Consider the following 16,395-nt stretch of genomic DNA (forward strand, 5'->3'; position numbering starts at 1 on the left):
ACTCAAAGCAAATACTGTCCAAGTTAGCAAGAGTCTCGCAGGTGCAGTATGCAATCTTGGTTTGTTTTGCTATTCCTTTGTATACAGAGTTAGTGTGCAGCAGGCAAACCCAGTGATGCGACTGGTCCCTTGTCCTCATCCACAGTCACAATGACACTCGAGCAAGCATGTCAAAGACAAGCTATCTTTAATATTAATGCCCATTAGATATGATTTATACTTGTTTACATAAGGTATTGGCTGTATTATTAATTTAATATTAATGCAAACAGAAAGTTCTGCTAATTTTATTTGTAGTTTTCAACCATCCACTGTATTAAATAATGGACTTAGCTACCATTAAGTCACCCACTGGTTTGTAGACTCCTGTTTTAAAGCCTTGGGTTTGTCATTTTAGCCATTGCCATCTTAGTTTTTTGAAACCTATGGGGGTTGACTCACTTTTGGAGTTAGCCTCGAGTGGCCATTAGAGGAAATGCAGTTTTCCGCACCTCTACGTTGGCATCATTTTTTATTCCTGGAGGTTGCCGCTTGATTTCAATATAAAACTTGGTGGAATGATTTTAGTGTGTGAATGAGCACATTTTAACAAGGCTTGGATAATGCTAATAACCTTGAGAATTTCAGTCACTATAATCCTGATATGAAATTTTGATACCCTTGAGTTACAAATGAATTCTACGGATATTGGTCTCACTGCAAAATGACGAAAAAAACATGTTATGGGTAAATGAAAGACAGTAACTTGCAAGTCAGTGTAGGTAATACTTATCATCCTACCTTCAGTATTATGGGTGATCCAGGTTTCAGCTCCAGCACCCCGGACACACTGAGTGGTTCAAACTCAGGATTGGGGTAGTAGATAAAGTTGGTGTTGTTGAGCGCCATCAGCGCCTGCACATCGTCCAGTTTAAAGCCAAACTCATCAGGTCTTTCAGGCACCTCTTGCTGCCTGGCCAGACTGATGGGCAGCTCTGGGGCCTGGCAGAGCATGGACGTAGGGCCGAGCACCTGGCACAACTGGAAGGAGACAGAGAGAGATAGGACGAGTTATATTTATGTATGAGCATATATTATGTCAATGAAATGGAGAGTTTAGTGGAAGCAGAGAAATCTTGTACTGTTATTCCTTTGGTCTGGGACAACCCAAAAACATCAGTATACAATAACAACTCTCTGTCAAATCAAAAAACTGATGTTGAACTGAAATGTATGATGTCATAGGGTGTAAGAGAGTTGTGACCATCCACCCCGCCTTGGATATAACTTATCTTGTGCTGATCAAATTTACATGCATGCGCCACAAGATTGTTCACGTCCCTTGCACAGCGGCGCAGACAGTAATCAACTATTGTTATTGTCACAGCTGCTGCAACCTTTTCTCATTCCCAGGTTGTGAAATACTGACTTTTTGTTACGCCCCTCGTTAGTGGATTCTCAGACAGTCTTACTGACTTTATTTTTAAGATGGCCAGAGATATATTTAGCCACTTATTAAACTATCAGGGAAATAGTTGTAATTCATACCCAAGCATTCTGCTCAGAGTAATAGCAGCGTTATTTAATAGTCAATGTTTCATTATGAACATACAACTGAATTTCCTGTTGAATAAAAGTTATAACATGTTTGCATATGCTGTAAATTATAGTTTTTAGAAAGACAGAAAATTGCAGTTGGTGCATCTCTACTTGCTATGTGCATTTTGGGAGGTGTTGCCTTGCTTTCCGTCTCACTGAAGATACTGGGAGTGATTACTAATCAGTCCACATTATTCACATACCTTTTCATGGCTGGATCTCAATATACCTCACTTATGCCCCCTGGTTAATAAAGCTCTGGCAATCTGGCACATGAACATTCACCAACTTCACTTTCATGGCAAGGCATTTCATCAGCAGTTAGTATGAATCCTTTATGTCACAGGTTTACAATTCACGAGGCCTCTGGAGACTCAATTCAAACTGGAAGCGGCTCCATTTCAAAAAGTGCAAAGACGAACCTGTTGGAGTGTATTCCTCAAAGAGAGCCACCAAATGAGGTGCAGTTAGAGAGCGTGTGCAGTCTCACCGCAATCCGGCTTTGATGTGTGAAGATTCAGGAGTGATAACTAGGTCTTACCCTTCCTTCATTACGCTCCAGATAAGGCACCCCCACCCTCTCATCACTTCTTTATTCCCTGTCCAGTTATTCTTCTCTCTGATCTTTTCTTCTCTCTTTGACACATTCTTATTGTGTCATTCATCTTTCTCTATACCACTTTTACTGCTCAATTATACTGTCTCTTCCATCTTTTTTTTGGGTGTCTTGTCTCGATCTTGTTTGGTGGTTCTTCATCTTTGCCCTGGTCTTTCATTTGACATATGATCTGATTTAAATCTTCCCTCTTTAGGTCGTCTTTATTCACATCTCTAAGCCAGTTTTGAACACAAGAACAGATTGTCCGATCTGTCACTGTCATGCCACACGCCCTTCAATATCCCTCTAACATCTCCATTCCTCTCCGTCTGTCAGGGCGTTGACAAATCAACCACCAGCACAGGTCTTAATTCAGAGACATCTCGTCTCATTCGCAGACATTTCCACGGTAACCTCTGCCATGCAGCCACTCAAACGCACTGCCTGTCACTCTAATTGGCTCCTTGAACATCAAACTTGACTAATCCTGAAAGGTCTTCAGGACATCTCTGACATGTATACTGCACTATTGCAGGAAGGTGACAAGGAGAAAATACTTGTCTCTGAACACGAATGTTGCTTGAATGTTTATTTCCCTTACATCTAGTGCAAACCTGAGCTGTGTTGCACTAAAAATGTGAGAGTGAGTAAATTAATGTCGGCACGTTTAATCTATGTTGGTTCAAAGTGCAAGCTGCCAGCACAAGAGCTTGAGACACAATGCCCAGTGCAGGCATATGTGAGCACAGATGTTAAACGTGGTGCAAGCTCATGCTCAAATGGACCATGAAGATAGCATTACCGCCTTTTGTCAGTCCCTCTTCTTTCAATCAGATCACAGAGACCCTTGTATGGCTTTATCTATCCTCCCCTGGGAAAAAAAGGTGAATAGAGGGTAGAAGAATTTGATAAGGGCCAATCTCTGTGGTTTCTAGTTCGGTGTCAAAACTTCCCCATTGTTACAAAGGTGTGGAGAGGAATTACATCATTTTCTATTAATTCAGTTGCAACCTGTTGATTGTCACTATGCCCTCTCGGTGTGCTCGGAGTTTTTTCCTTGACCCATTTACCTAAAAGTGGCACTGAGGCATTTAGTCATGCTCTGGAAAAAAGAAAATTACTCTGACATTCACCATGGCCCTCTTCCTTTGGGATGTCTAGCTGACAAGGGAAACTGGGGATTTAGAAACACCGGTGGTGGTAAAGATATTTAATTGACTCTGTGTGTGTGTGTGTGTGTGTGTGTGTTTGGTGTCACGGGTAGCTGTCCAGCAGATGAAAATACTAACAGCAAAAATGTCTGCATATGAAATAGCCCAATATTGTGTGACCTATAAGATATGTTGCCAACATAACTTTAAGGACTTTTAGGATTTTAAGGCAACTTCCTAATCAATCACATTGTTTGATTTCATAGTTACTTACATTGAGGGTCTCATGGCTGTTATATTTGGCTCTGATGAGCGGGGTCTGAATGATGTCCAGGTTAGTTCCTGTCACTGTCACTGGGGTATGTCCACTGTGTGACAGAAAGAAAGAGATAATTGTCAACAAGGCTCAAAGCATAGCTCAGATTGTTTTGACAGATGGTGATATAAATTAGAGCTTTGATCAGACCCAAAATATCAGGCCCCACCCTACATGATCCTGCATAGTTTCTGTCCAGGCCCGACCTAACACAAGCCATGGCAACATTTTTTGGCCCAAGCCTGATTAAAAACCCAAATTTCCACTGTCAATTTTTTTTTTTTTTTAACATTAAAACATTTATGACAAGCTAAAGTCAACTTTATGACAAGGCAAGCTAAAGACAACAATATTGATGCTGCGATATTAGCTCAGGCTGTTTTGTCAAACAAGTTATCTGACTGAAACGATCCCTTCTGCCGTACCTGTAGATGCTCCACTCAGGCTCTATCTTGGTGATGGTGGGATCTTCCACATACTCAAACCGCAGGTCTTTCTGGAGATGAGCCTTGTCTATGCTCACAGACACGGACACGTTTCCATAGCCGTGCAGGGAAGCGTGGGTTCGGCAGGTGAGCCATTGGCCACCCCTCCTACAGTGATGACAGGACGATGAAAAACTGGTTACAGTAGTTATTCATAGACAGTAGCATTACCTAGTATACATTACGTGGTGTAGACACTCGTTGTTCATCACTGTACCGACTACTAAATCATTCAAAAACCAAGATCAATTTAATATGTGAGATGGTTGACTGGTTGCTTAAGTGGACATGGATAGATAATTTATTGACTCAACATAGGATTATGTATTGATTAGTGTAAAGCAGCAATTTACAATAATACTGTCTTTTATTAATATTTTAAGAAAATGCCATTTCCAACTGATTAAAAAATTATCTATAGTACTAAGAAAAAAAATGACCACAGCTAATTAACAGATTGAAGCGTCATGATTAAAATACTATGCACCATTCCTCGATCACCACCATTTAATCTTTCCAGGACATTTGATCATTGTCTGTGTGGGGAGAAAAGATCAAACACCTGTCAGAGGGGTTTCTCACTGTAGTTTGACTAAAACAGGCTTTGACTGAGCTTTTAATTGACCCTTTAAGTGTGATTGGCAGGATCGGCTCTAGCTTGCTCCCCACTAACCTCAGATAAGTGCACGGCTGGTCCTTAAACATGATTGACACGTTGCTCCCAGCGTCGAGGTGGCTGCCGGTGATGTTGACAATGGTCCCTCCAGAGACCGGCCCTCGGCTGGGCTTCAGGTTGATAATCCTTGGGATCTGGAGAAAAGGGCAGAGGTTGTAAAAATCAAGGTGAATTAAAGTAGGAAAAAAAATGCTGCATAATAACAGTGAGATTCTAGTGTTCAAAAATATTAAAAGCTCAGAAGACCATTAACTGCCTTAAACAGGGGTAAAGACGTTAATTAGTAGATCAGAGTCACGCAGTATTCAGTTTATGGGGCAAATTATAGGAATACTCAGTCAGAGGGCAATAAATAAGAGAAGTGGAAAATATGTGTGCAAAATGCTGTGTTTTCATTGTTAAATTGTTTTAATTCATGTAATTAAAAGCAGATAAACATGCTGGGAATAAATCTAAATGTTTGCCTTATGTTAATTTAACAAGTGCTACGTATTTTATTGAACAATATACAACGCACTGTATTTATTCTTAGCCTAATCAGAAAAATAAACACCCTTTCTACCTCAGTAATAGGAGGAGTAATAATCCCACTCACATACACAATACTGTGGCGGAAAGCTTTCACACAGCAGCAACTGATTTCATCAACTGGACACTGGGCATAAAGTAAATCCTCCTCCAGTTCATTTGGCCTTCTCATAATCTCATCTCCAGCCTGCTGCGTGGTGTGACATCTAGACCTAACATCATATAATCCTGTACAGGGACCCCATTGAGAAATAAACCTCAGCCAGCGCCCATTAATGGATGGCAATAAAAATGATAAAACTCCATAAAACGAGTACATAATGGCAACAACCGCAAATTTATTTCACAGAGTACGCAAGTGTGTGAGACTGATGGTGATTAATTGTGTGTAGAGTGGGTTTTCAAAAGAGTTACGTGCGTGTTTTTATGTGTCCATGTCAGACGAATGTTTTTATAACCATCAGTGACCACCAGTTTTGTCTCACTGCTGATACGGGATACATGAGAGAAATGCTGAGAGGGAGAACCGCAACATGTCGGATCACAGCCAAAACATGTACGTTGAGTATTAACACAGTAGGTGAGAATGCAGATCAACAACCAGCAAGGTGCTAACATGAAGAGGGTGACATATGCAGCATGGGGGCCGTCTTGCTAACAGAATACTGTACATATCCATCATCTTGTTTTTAGCATCAAATCAATCAACTCGATGTCAAAGTGCAGTAGTGGTTTCAAGATTTCACTTCAGGGACCTCCATCTGAAAGTTGTTGGTTGTTAGAAAAGATTAAGAATTCTGTAGTTGTCAACCACAACTGAGGAGATAATCGTGGAGGAAGTGAAACTATGATCAGAACAGTAGTAGCAGTAGCTCAGTCCATAGGGACTTGGGTTGGGAACTGGAGGGTCGCCTGTTCGAGTCCCCGTCCGGACCAAATATGGAGCGTGGACTGGTGGCTGGAGAGGTGCCAGTTCACCTCCTGGGCACTGCCAAGGTGCCCTTGAGCAAGGCACCGAACCCCCCAACCGCTCGGGCGCCTGACCAAAGGTCAGCCCCCTCACTCTGACATCTCTCCACTTTGTGCATGTATAGGTCCTGTTTGTGCATGTGTGTGTCTTTCGGACCTGTGTGTAATTGACAATTTATAGAGAATTAAATAGCAAAAATCAACTATTCTCCATTTTTCTGGGGCCTTGAACCACCTTGAACTCCCTCAAGGTCACCTTGTAGTCCCTGAAACCCCTGATTTATTGACTTAAAACCTTAGGATTGGAGTCTCGCTTTGAAGAGAGCATAGATGAGTTTCACTCTCAGTTTAGTTTGAAATATTAACTTTAGAACTGTCATCCTTTGGGTTGGTTGATTGTTTGGTTGGTCAATATACTTGCCTGACCAAAATCTAATTGGTCAGATAATTGTTGGTGTGACTTTAATAAGGCTGTGTGTCCACCAAAGTGTTTCTTTTCCAGTTGTTGTTATTTAGCACATCTTTTTGTCCTCTGTGACAGTTGGTCTTTGTGGTATGTGTCCCACTCCTTCCCCACTGTGATTAGACGGCTGGTGACAGTGACGAGCACATCATTTTACCTAAAGCTGAACATTTTTCAACTCTGATTTTTAATCTGAAAAGGGGTAAATAATTACTGAAGACATTCAGTGCTGGATTTATCACTATGAATTTATTTTACTGAGTCTCCAAAGAGGCACAGCAGTTCAAGGCTGGATAACAAAGCTTCTCAAAGGAATAAGATCACATCAGAGACCTTGTTGGCTAACATTAGCTTCTGGACTTAAAATAGCAAGTCTCTCTTGCATGCACTGTGACAGAAATATTGACATCATCAACCACAAATTTATCTTCTATAATGTCCAGTATGTCAGATTTTTTTCATCACTTCTGCTCCTGCACACAGCTCAGGTGGAAAAGCATTACAGTGCGCTGTTTATTTTCAGATAATATTACATTGGAGATTGCTTTGTTTTTCACTCGAGGCATTTCACCTGCTTGAACACAGAGTTTACTTGCCCTGGGCAACTGTTAATGTCGAGCTCTGTGACAGGGAAAAACAAACAAAGAAAAAGCACTAGAGCACTCAGAGAGCGTAGACCTCCGCCAAGCAGCTCGGATTTCCCGCCATTTTAATATTTTATCCACTTCGCTTCAACCGATCACCACCAAAATTGTATAATCTGTTCCTTGTGCCATTGTCAACCTTTCCTGAAAATTTCATCAAAATCCGTTCAGAACTTTTTGAGTTATTTTGCAGACAAACAGACCAACGCCGGCAAAAACATAACCTCCTTGGCGGAGGTAACAGACGCTTTGGTGGACACACAAGGGTACCAAGTACAGTGCACTCAATTCACTGTGGCTGAAATCGATTGATTCTTGTTTGAGGAGATGGTAGAACTTCAACCAAGATTTTCTTCGGTTGATTACAGCCCTAATAAGGTTTTAAGGAAAATGCATGTGTACTGAGCATATAACTGGATAAATGAGACTTGGATTTTACTGCAGGAGTTGTGTGTGTCTGTAAATGGATGTTGTGATACAGTTGTGCTGTTGTTAAATGTGGTCCCGAATGAATCAATAAATCAATATGTTTGCTGTTTTCCGTGGAGGCATGTGAGAAAAACAAAAGTATTCTTCATGAATTCAAGGTAACACAGCGTGACTAAATGATTTACCAATGTTCATTTTGTGAGTGAGTATTCCCTGAATACAAAAAGATCAAATACTGAAAGAGCAGACTCACCACAAAATAGTAGTACTTGGAGGACTTTGCCATGAATTCAGGTCTGCACTCTCCAACCCCGACACAGACCTGCACGTTCCCAGTATACTGGCTCTTCTCTGCTTTACCCATCTCACACACAATCCTGGAAAAACACACAATTGTGGAACATGTAAGAGAAAAAAAAACATGCAGAAATGCACATACAGACACACCCAAATGCAAATGCCACATGCAAAAATGCCTTTACAAGAACCTCTAGAAAACCCTGCCGCACATTCGCCTTGCCAGCAAAACGCTGAGCCGATTATGTAAAAAGAATGGACCTAAACTTGTTAAACCCTCAATAAAATAATGTATTATTTGGCAGCGACTTCACCTCCCGCACACTGCCAACTTGTGGGAGAAAAAGGAAAAAAGTCTCCATCCTTTCACATATGACCTCAAATACAGCTGCCTCTTCTGCTGGGTCAGCATTTGCTTAGAAAGTGCTGGCACACAACTTACTTTCTTAGCAGAAGAAGCCCTGGCTCTGTTGATAAGCCAACTTTAAACTAGTTTAAAATAATTTGACAGACAGCACCTGTAAGGAACCAAAGCTCTGGATTAAACTCAAATGTCAACTAAATCTAACCTCCCAAACTTTCTAAAATGATTACGGGAATGTGTGTGTGCTTATGTGTATGTGTGTGTGTGTGCTACTTTGAAATATGAAGGTTTGAGTTTTTCTCTGTTGCCCACAGCAGCATACATACAAGTGTCTTGTACTCTATGTGCACCGCTGTGACTTGAAGTTAAATCAAACTCCAATTTCTCCTGGTCTAGGGATTAGGCTAATTTAGCATTTGTTTACCAGTCATGTCATAGTCTCTCTCTCTCTTTCTCTCTTTCTCTCTCTCGCTGTGTTACTCACTCACCGTCTTTCATGCTGCCTCACACACACAGACACACATGCACACAAACACCCTGAGGTGAGTACTCTGACTCATGATCAGTTGGTCAGGCTGACTTGTTGTGGCTCCGTCGTGCGGGTAACACAGGTAACATAGTGTTGTATCTGTGTGTGACTCAAGTGTCTTATTCCCTGTAGGGCATGAAGTGTTCAGCTGTGGTCAAAGTGCTTTCAAGGGGATTATGGAAAGTGAAGGGAGAGGGAGAAACACTGTGCTAAATTCAGGATTTAGCTTTGCTGCTGCTCCAAAATACAGTCTGACTTCTCCCTATGGTTTCAGTGCAGCTGTTAAAGACTATATTCATAGATATTATGTACATTTTGGTCGACAAAATGGTGAATTACTGTGCACCAAAGCTCATTACAACCTGTAATTATGAGTATATGTGCTATTAATAGGTGCTTTGAAAGCTGCTGCCTCAATGGGACTTAGTGCTCTGCAGGAATGTAAAATGAGACTAGGTGAGGATGTGCTACTTATCACATAGTGCTGCCAATGTGCTATATTCTACCATCATTATAAAATGTGACTTACTGTTCAGCAGGGATGTAGCCCTCCCGTATGGGTGTGCAGTCCACTTCGGCCACCTTCACGTTATCCTGAATCTCTCTGAACTCCAGCCCCAGGTTCTCACCACGAATAGTCACGAGCGTGCCACCCTCCCTGGGGCCCCGCAGAGGTGTGATCTGTTGAAGTAAAAATTTGGAGATGTGATTTTGTTTGATTTACTAAACAAGCATTAGGTCACTGCACTGAGCATTTTGCTGACAACATGAGGTGTGACTGGGCAGAAGATAATTCCCTTCTCGAGATCAAGGACAAATTAGGCCTGCTGTAGTCTACGTGCAGGATCTGATTACTGTCAAGAAGAAACCTTAGTGTGTTTTCATTAGGCCTATTGTGTTAAGAATTTAATGCCAAATGTCTGAGAAACAGTTGTTATTTCATTTAACTCTAGCAAAAGCATAAAACTGACTTGTGTTGCTCGATTTGATGAGCTGTTAAGGCACCAGTAAACAGGCCTATCAAGACATATCCTGTTTTATTGTTCCACAACTTAGTTTTTATCATAGTGATAATGGGTACAATCATAGATAAAATTTGACAGTTATATTGTCCCACACTGTGCCACAGCAACACTAGAATAATATAGCTTTGTTTGCCTTAATAATTTACTTTACCTAGAAACTTTTATATACTTTAATTTATTTATAGGGGCGGCTGTGGCTCAGAGGGAGAGCAGGTTGTCCACCAATCCCCGGCTCCTTCTGTCTGTCCTTGGGCAAGATACTGAACCCCAGATTGTTCCTGGTGGCTGTTCCATCGGTGTGTGAATGGTGCCACCTGCTACTTAGCCTTGGTCACCAGTGTACGACTGTGTGTGTGAATGGGTGAATGTGACATGTAGTGTAAATGCTCTGTCGGTGGTTGGAAGACTAGAAAAGTGCTATACACGTACAGTCCATGTACCATTTATATGCAGTAATGAGTGAAGTAATTCCATAACTTCTGAGGGAGGTACGTGTAACTAATGCATAATACTGGTCGTGGTGTGTTTTTCTGCAGAGATTCTGCCCTCTGCCTGTATTTTCTTATTTTCTTTGTTCAGATTTTTATGCGCATGTCCCCGCACAGAGCTCAAGTGAGGTCAGGACTTTATAAAAAAGTAGCGACTAGGTGCCAGACTGTAAGCAGCAGGCATCCAAGAGACACAGTGCTGAAAAACCCAAATATAGCAAAGCGAAACGCCAAATGAAATTGACTGTAGGGATGGTTTTTCACCGGCAAGCGTGTTTTACAAACAGTAACTGACTATCCTGCATAGTGTATCTTTAACCTCATCTGGATAAGAGGGTGACATTTTTTCAGGAAATCTGTGGGTCACAGGGTTTCTAGGGGATTCCCGCACTATTCATTACCTGACTGAATGGGACAGAAATAAAAATGAATGGGAGCCAGCAGCACAGGAATCACAATAACAATCTTGACCGAGCAATGTGAAGTTAGTCAGCAGCTATTCATTGGTTTCCACAGAGCATAGGGACTAAACGCCAAACTACTGTCTGGACAACAAAAAGCGATAAAGACAGCTGAGGTGTAGAAGGACAAACGGAAGAATAATAGCCACATATCCATATTTAATATTTCCACATTCATTGGGAGTAAGTGGTAAGTGTTTACTATTCACACATTATGTAACTCTCAGAGAAAAAATGACTTTGCTGAAGGGTGAGGGGGACGGCTGCTGAAAAGAGACAATAAACGACAAAATAACAGCTCCGGTGACAGCTCAGGGGTCAACACTCAGGGTCAAGGGACTGTCATTGCTCAATCCTGCATTCACTGAAAACCATGACGATATATTACATAAGATTAACTTAAAACTTGGCATTGGGTGACATCTTTGCAGTAATCACAGTGTCCTTTGATTTATCAGTAACATCTCTCATTGTTGATGAGGCGGTTCCAGCATCCATCAACACTTTACTCACACAATTACTTTTGGGCCAGTGTGTGTGTGCGTGTGTGTGTGTATGTGTGTGTACACATCATCAGGCCGGCCCAGATGGATGGATGTTAGAGACTTACACAGAATAGTCTGTTTCTATCTGTCTCTGTCAGATAGAAGTCCTCCATGCTGCATACTGCAGAGAGGGGCCCAGCTTTAATGATGCTGTGTCACCATCCCCCTGAAAAATTGTGATCCCAAGGATTTTCAGTGAGGCTGAGGCTCTCATTGTTTCTCTGCTCTGTTTACAGTTGGCAGCGTGACCCCCTGCGGTGCTCAGGTAGAGTGCTGAGTGTGGGTGTGTGGCTTCATCTTCTGGCTTGAAGCTCACATGCTTGTTGCGGTATGATAATCCTCATTTTACTACCACATGAGCATCGTTTTAATTTGATTATTTTTCAAAGAAGTGGACTAAAACAAATTGAACAAGCTGGGCTTGAAAGGATCTTGACAATCGAATGACAGAGGCGAGCCCAAGCCAGGTCATGCACAACACAAGTCCTGTGGCTGCCATGTGGGAGATATCGTTATAGTATGGTTCAATGTCTCTGATTAATAAGGCTCCCTGCTGATATCTTAATGAAAAAAAAACAGCCTTCTGGGAACGGGGCGACAATACATGCAATTAAAAAGATTGCACACAATGCATCTTGGCTCTCCATTTATTAGTAAATGTGGAGGATGGAGAGGGACAAAGAGTCAAAGAGAAATAGTGAAGGAGAAGGAAGAGGCAAAAGAATGAAAGAGAGAGAGAAGGGGGGGTTAGATGCAATGAGGCGTTGATTAGATTTGTGACTTTGACAAGATAATTGACGGTTGGGTAGAGGCAAACACTTAATCACTTCTCTCTCTCTCTCCCTTTCTCTTTCCATCTTTCTACGCGAGTCTCTCCCTCTCATATTGTTGATGGGAGATGTCATTATAATGAAGCGTATTAGAATGCATTAGAGCCCCGGTCGTCTTGGAAAAGTCTTCACTCCTCACCCACTGACAGTTTTTATGGGGGACGTGAGAAGGCTGCAATATGTCCCTGCTGCAGCCTCAGGGATGTAAGGAGAAATACAGGGACCATCTCCAGGAATAAATCCACCACATGGGGTGAAGACAAACAGTGGAGTGGAGGAATGATAGAGCGCACCTCACTGATCCAGACTCTTTAATAAGCGCAACAAGGGACAAAATGCCACCATCTTCTCATCACCATCCTCGAGAACTGATTTGATTTTGCCAGGATAAAAATAATCAGAGCAGGTTGGATTATCAATGAGAAGAGGGGAACGTAATTAAGTCTCCTGTTTTCAGACACCTACATCATCAGTGTCCAAAGATTCCAGACTTTTCTCTCGTGTTCATTTTTCTCTGTCTGACTATTAGGGCTGGGTATCGTTTAAAACATTTTGATACCAGTACCCTAAAAATGATACAGATATCAATGGAGTACATCATTCGTACCCATAATGTGAATAAGGTTGGCATGCTGAGCTGCCAACTCCATCAAACACACCGCAATTGACTTCACCACACCACAGACTGTATGGGTTGTAGCTGCTGCTGCGGGAGCTCACATCACATGCCTAACGTTACCAACGTTAGCGTGTTGTGACTGTTCAACGGCTTGGTGCTGGGCTGCCCATGTTAGCTTGTGTTGACTGGGCAGACGTTGAACTGAATGTCTGCCAAGGAGAGCAGCTCGAAAGACAAGTTTGTCAGGACTGTTTAACAGCTCTGTGTCGGATATTAGTTGCTGCTGCTGTGTTAGCTTGTGCTAATCGGGCAGACTATCAATTGACTGTTGGCCCAGGAGACTCACGAATGTGTCAAGTTTGTTAAAACCACACTTTATTTTGAAGTACAATGAGTTTCAGGCACAGAGCTTTTATTTTGAAGCGCCATTTCCAGGCTGTAGAGTGAGTGGCTAATGGACACCTACTTGACAGAGACCACAAACTAGCTTGACGATATGGCCAAACTTACAGTAAGTATGACACTGAATATATCAAACTGTGGGACCTTGACCTAATGACGAAGGAGAAATCTGGACCCCGTGGATGGACCAGTTGGGAATCACTGCTCTAGAGATGGCAGCAACAGACAGTGTGCTAATCCAGTGGGAGGTTGGAACACTCCAGGTCCAAACTCCCAGTGCAATGAGGATGATTGCAGGTATCATTTCCTTGGGGACAATTTGATACTACTTGGTCCTGGGTTATTAAGGTCAACACCTTAGAGGTATGGAGTATCAATACCCAGCCCCACTGATAATCCTCCTTTGTTTAGAAAAAATCCAAGAACTAATTGAAAATAATTGTGCTGCAACACAGCAGATTTACATGATCTGTGGGGATCAGATTCGTGGTGCATTCGAGATTACAAGAAACAATGAGCTTTTGCAGCGCTGCTGTCAGTGAATCTCCACCAAGGTCGGCCACTTATCTGTATGCGGGTCTATGTAGGATGATGTGGAGAGCGGACAGCAGAGAAGGGATTATCCTTCCATTCCTGTATCCCTCTTCCCTCGCTCTCTGTCCAAACCCATCACTCCCCAGGACGCCAAAAGGGATTCCCCTCTCTGTCTTTTTTTATCCACGCTTTGCTTCATCCCTTCATCTCTAGTCAGTTGCCATCTGCTCCTATCTCTCGTCCTCGGGAAAAAGATGCAGAGAGGACCTTAAATCCATCATGGGGATATGTGGAGGGCGTAGGGGTCTTCTTCCACCCCTTCAGCCTAACATGACTCTATTCTGGCTCAGCCAACCCATCCATCAACAACTCTCTTTCATTTAAACCCAATCCATCCTCGTCTCCCATCATCTGGGCATCTTTCCATCCATCTTTCCTTTGCATCCTCTTATCCTTCATCTCGCTGACCCTTATCCCTTCTGCTATTGCCCCTTTTATATGTCTTGTACAGGTCAAGTCCATTTGCCTCACATGGTGTCAGTGGTTTTCAGGAGCATGCTGGGTTAAGTGGGGGTTTGCGTGACCATCTGTGCGGGACTGATTGATAACCAGCAAGAATAAGGATAATTTATCCTTCTCTGGATGTAACATGGACTATCCTAGTGTTTGTATTTTCACATTGAGATTAAGATGGGAGTAAATTCAAAATAAGCACTGGCTCATTTACAGTTTTAAGAGTAGACATCTGAAAAGGCCTAACAAATAACTGCTGTTATTGTGATTCTAGTGCAGGATTTGTGCATTGACACGTGGTTGACCCGAGCATCGGTGCCCTTCGCACTTGGCATGTTTTATTTTGAGAGGCTTCTGCCTGTCTGGGAGATCCGATGTCGACCTTGTTGATGCTTCTGAATAACAGGCACACTTTGTCTGACTATTGTCTGGTGACCCGATGACAGAGTAGGGCTGGGAAATATGGCATATAAATATTGCAACATTTTAACGCTATATTGCAATTGAAAAAATCATATCTCTATATTTTGAGATCTCCTCTGAACTACTGTAGAATACAAAACTACTCACAACTACTGTTACAAAAAGGTTAAATGAAAAATACTGTAATTATAAAGTTAAATAAAGCACTGTTATAATAAAGATAAATAAAGTGCTGTTATATAAAGATAAATTAAGCACTGTTATAATAAAGATAAATAAATTGCTGTTATATAAAGTTAAATTAAGCACTGTTATAATAAAGATAAATAAAGTACTGGTATGATAAAGTGAAAGTAAGTACTGTTCAATAAAGATAAATAAAGTACTGTTATTATAAAGTACTATTGTAATTAAGATAAAGTACTGTTATAATAAAGTTAAATAAAGTACTGTTATTATAAAGTACTATTGTAATTAAGATAAATAAAGTACTGTTATAATAAAGATAAATTTAAGTGCTGTTACAGTAAAGTTAAATAAATAACTTATAATAAAGTGAAATTAATTAGTTATAATTAATATCAAAAAAGTACTGTTATCATAATGATAGCTAAAGTAATATTACAATAAAGTTAAATGACGTATTAGTAGTATTGTTACAAAAAATGAATCAAAGTGGAAACCACTGGTGCTTTTATTCTGAAGTACCTGCCTCGTCTCAGGTCGTTACTATTGATGTTTTCAATGTAAACGTGAAGCTTCTGGTCCACGGTTAGCTGTTAGCTGTTAGCAGTTAGCGGAAAGTTAAACCATTACAGAGGCGCCCTTAAACATGAGGCTTTATTCATTGTGAGTAAGAAACAAACTAACAGCTCCCCAGTTCAGATATCAATAATATTTGCAAGTTGTTTGCGAAATGAGACTAAACAGTCGCGGGCTGGACCTCTGCATGTACAAAAACACGCACCTCGTCTGCTCACACATGATAGGCCAGGAGAGAGCGGTCTGGATTGCGAAGTGGGGAGTGTGTGTCTTTTTTGTGTGTGTGGAAGTGGGAGAGAGCCATAGGAAAGACCATGAGAACCCAACTGCCAGAAGCAAGTATCATGTCAACTTACACTCGATGTTCGTGACATGGTAATTTTATACATCCCATGTGGAACAATCGGATATAATCATTATATCCCATGTAGCCCACCCCTATGACAAGAGGATCTGAATAATGGAGGAGAGACACTGTACAAGGCTGAAATGTTTGCTCTGTACTTCAAGGCTTTGGTATGTCTCTATCCATAGCAGTGTGCTGTGCCAGAGGTTTCTCCAAATTCAGATGTGTTTATATACATATATATTCAAGTAACTGAGCTTCACTGAATTGATTTCATTATTCATCAAAATGAAGACTGACATGAGTAGTTTTTCCACATCAATTCTACTATATCATTATGGTTCAAACTTCTGATGAGAGAGATTTGTAAGTGCACTGTAAAAGGGTGTAAAATATATCTTTCCTCACAAATGCTGTCAG

At 41.4% G+C, this 16,395-nt stretch overlaps 1 protein-coding gene across 2 annotated transcripts in view; it reads right to left on the bottom strand.

Moving 5' to 3' along the window:
* plxna4 (plexin A4) overlaps positions 1–16,395 on the bottom strand; it is a 317,597-nt gene that overhangs the window by 52,924 nt on the left and 248,278 nt on the right. For both annotated transcript variants that reach the window (XM_050036454.1, XM_050036453.1), the window contains exons 13-18: positions 9,557–9,708; positions 8,091–8,214; positions 4,802–4,938; positions 4,069–4,236; positions 3,602–3,695; positions 781–1,020 (exon numbers count right to left, since the gene is read on the bottom strand). In XM_050036454.1, the coding sequence (XP_049892411.1) occupies positions 781–1,020; positions 3,602–3,695; positions 4,069–4,236; positions 4,802–4,938; positions 8,091–8,214; positions 9,557–9,708 (915 nt within the window). The remainder of the gene's footprint in view (positions 1–780; positions 1,021–3,601; positions 3,696–4,068; positions 4,237–4,801; positions 4,939–8,090; positions 8,215–9,556; positions 9,709–16,395) is intronic.

This window comes from Epinephelus moara, chromosome 23 (genome assembly GCF_006386435.1).
Source record: "Epinephelus moara isolate mb chromosome 23, YSFRI_EMoa_1.0, whole genome shotgun sequence".
NCBI classification, from domain to species: domain Eukaryota; kingdom Metazoa; phylum Chordata; class Actinopteri; order Perciformes; family Serranidae; genus Epinephelus; species Epinephelus moara.